General features: G+C 64.2%; 1 protein-coding gene across 1 annotated transcript; it reads left to right on the top strand.

Annotated features, from left to right (window-relative positions):
• Positions 1-241: 241 nt before the first annotated feature.
• On the top strand, positions 242-2190 carry FOXI3 (forkhead box I3). The gene is made up of 2 exons (XM_010214640.2): positions 242-917; positions 1613-2190. Exons 1-2 carry the CDS (start codon positions 242-244, stop codon positions 2188-2190), a joined length of 1254 nt encoding a protein of 417 aa, XP_010212942.2.
• The last annotated feature ends 717 nt before the right edge of the window (positions 2191-2907 follow it).

Here is a 2907-nt window from a genome sequence, read left to right as displayed (position 1 = left end):
GCCTCCCGCTCCCTCCCGCCCCCTCCCGCCCTGCTTTTGGGCCCCCCCGCCCCGTCCCGCGCCTCCCTCCGTCGCGCTACTGGCTGCGCGGCCGCGGGCGGGGAGGCCGCGCCGCGCTATAAGGGCGCCGGGCCGCAGCCCCCTGGGATTTTTGGATCCGCGGCCGCGGAGAGGGGCGGGGGGGGGGGGAGGGCGTCGCACAGGCGGCGGCGGCAGCAGCCGCCCTGCATGGCCAGGGACGATGAGCGCCGGTGAGTTGCAGCAGCCGCGAGCCCCCGCGGCGGGCGCGCCGGTGCCGCCGCAGCCGCGCAGCGCGCAGGAGGCTCCCGACATGGCCGTGTACTGCGGCGACAACTTCGGCGTGTACCCCCAGGCCGGGCTGCACCCGCCCGGCGCCGCCGCCGCCGCCGCTGCCGCCGCCGCCGCCGCCGCGGCCGCCTCGTCGGGGCAGCGCGCGGGCGGCTACGCGCTCGGCGACTACGGCGCGGCCGCCAACGCGGGCTACCTGTGGGGCATGAACAGCCCCCCCGCCTACCTGCAGGGCCCCCCGGGCGCCGCCGCCGCCACCTTCCTGCCGCCGGGCTCGTACGGCTGCGCGCGGGGCGGGCAGCTCGTGGGGTCCCCCCCCGCGCCCGGGTCGCCGTCGTCCGGCGGCGCCGAGCTGAGCTGGCTGAGCCTGGCGAGCCAGGAGGAGCTGCTGAAGCTGGTGCGGCCGCCCTACTCGTACTCGGCGCTCATCGCCATGGCCATCCAGAGCGCGCCCGAGCGCAAGCTCACGCTCAGCCACATCTACCAGTACGTGGCCGAGAACTTCCCCTTCTACAAGCGCAGCAAGGCGGGCTGGCAGAACTCCATCCGCCACAACCTCAGCCTCAACGACTGCTTCCGCAAGGTGCCCCGCGACGAGGACGACCCCGGTGAGGGAGACGCGGCGGGATGTGATGGGTGGGAGAGGCAACCCGCGTTGGGCGCTCTTGACCCTCTCCTCCGAGGGCAGCGGGGACAGGGAGACCAGGGAGACCAGGGAGGTGGTGGTCTGGGGTTCCTCATGGGATTCATGGGGCCAGGCGCCGTGGGGCTATGTGTAGGGACAGCCGGTGTCATAGCTGTCCCACTCAACATTGCTTGTGGGCACTGGGCTGCTCTTCATCCCGCTGTCCCATCATCCCGAATGTGGATGCGCCCTGTGCATTGCACACGCACATTGTTGTTGGTGCTCCCCTCAGGAGGGTCACGCGGGCACCTCCATCTCCTGTGTCATGGCCAGGACAGGTGGCAGTAACATGGGAAGAGCAAGGGGAGCCTCACGGCCAGGTCTCAGGTGCCTTTGGGAGTTTTTGGCTCGGTGGTGGGAGGTTTTCCTCCTCCACGTGGCCTTAGATCCATCAGGATGTGGAGGTTGATGGTGTCTGAAGCCTGGCTTTGGATTCCTCTCCTGGAGGAGGAAGGGCTGTAGGAGAGGTGTGGGTGCTGCACCGATGCTGGTCAAGGTGCGCTCAAGGGCTTCCCAGTGGGGACAAGCTTGGGACAAGGGACGGATGCTGCTTACCTACAGCAGGATTCACCACCGCGGCCGTTGACTTTCTCTCTCCTCGTGCCCTTTTTCCACCAGGGAAGGGAAACTACTGGACCTTAGACCCCAACTGCGAGAAGATGTTTGACAACGGGAACTTCCGCCGCAAGCGCAAGCGGCGCTCGGAGCCCAACGCGCCCGCTCCCGCGGCCTCCTCTCTCGGCGGCCTCAAGGCCGAGGAGGAGCGGCCCATGGCCAGCAAGCCGTGCGGGAGCAGCCCGCCGCCCGAGCTGGAGCCGTCGCCCTCGGCCAGGGACCACCCCAAGACCTCCTCTCCCTCCGGCATCATTTCATCGACGCCCAGCTGCCTCAGCACCTTCTTCAGCGGCATGAGCTCGCTCAGCGGCGGGGGCGGCCGCCTCGCCGCGGGGCTCGCCGGGGACCTGCACCACAGGAACTTCTCCGCTGGGCAGCTGAGCAGCGGCACGTTCAGCGCTTCCAGCGCCTCTTCCCAGGAGGTGCCCTCGCCCGAGCAGCTGCAGCGCGTGGCGGGGCCTTCCCCCGCCTACTACAGCTCCTTCCACCCCAGCAGCAGCAGCCAGGGAGCCCAGTACAACCACTACTACAACTTCACCGTTAACAGCCTCATCTACACCCGGGACGGCACGGAGGTGTAGGGCACGCGGCGGCGGCTCGTGCCGCCAACGGAACGGGAGATGCGGGCGGATCCGGCAGCGCGGAGGAGCGGGGCCTTTCCAACCGGCATTTCAACGGGGACGCTTCCCAGGAGTTCTTCCAGGAAGACAGATCTTCCTCAGCTTTTGTAACGAAAACGCCCCAGGAACACCAGCAGAAGGCAGATGCAAAGTCCCTTTTCCCTGTCCTGGAAAACGTTAGGTGTTTTGCCATCTAAGTTCTGTGGACGAAAAGTGAACTGAATGAGTGATGTCAGAGGTTTTCAATCCTGAATGTAGAATAAGAAGTTTGAAAAAATATAACAGTAAAGTGGCAGCAGCAACAGCTGAATGTAGACACCCATGTAGAGGAGAGCAGGAAAATAAAAAATGAAGAGATTTCTTATGAAGTGCCTTGTACAATGTATTAAAAAAAAAGAAAAAAAAAATTCTGCCAGCAATTGCCTCTGTAAGTCCTTGCTTTCTGCCCTGGTCTTGCAATATGCACTGCATGGGTAGACACTGGGTAAACACCCGTCCCAGACCTCCTCGGAGCCTTGTGATCTTCCTGTGCAGGGCGTATTGTACAAGCAGGACCACGGTTTGTAAAACAATCCTTTTTTTTTCCCCCCGAGCTTAGTACCAAAGATACCACTCTAGCCGTGCAGCTTTAGCGAGAGAATGAGCACTGGGGTATTTTTATACATATTTGTATGTAAT

The sequence above is a fragment of the Tinamus guttatus genome, unplaced genomic scaffold (assembly GCF_059628265.1).
Source record: "Tinamus guttatus ecotype Peru unplaced genomic scaffold, ASM5962826v1 Tinamus_guttatus_pri_ptg000218l, whole genome shotgun sequence".
NCBI classification, from domain to species: domain Eukaryota; kingdom Metazoa; phylum Chordata; class Aves; order Tinamiformes; family Tinamidae; genus Tinamus; species Tinamus guttatus.
The sequence above is the reverse complement of the archived record's forward strand: the minus strand, read 5'-3'. Positions and strand labels throughout refer to the sequence as shown.

Excerpts from the sequence above, each read along its gene's own strand:
- FOXI3 (XM_010214640.2), top strand. The coding sequence starts at position 242 with ATGAGCGCCGGTGAGTTGCAGCAGCCGCGAGCCCCCGCGGCGGGCGCG. Across the intron at positions 918-1,612 it reads CCGCGACGAGGACGACCCCG|GGAAGGGAAACTACTGGACC; the intron begins GTGAGGGAGACG and ends TTTTTCCACCAG.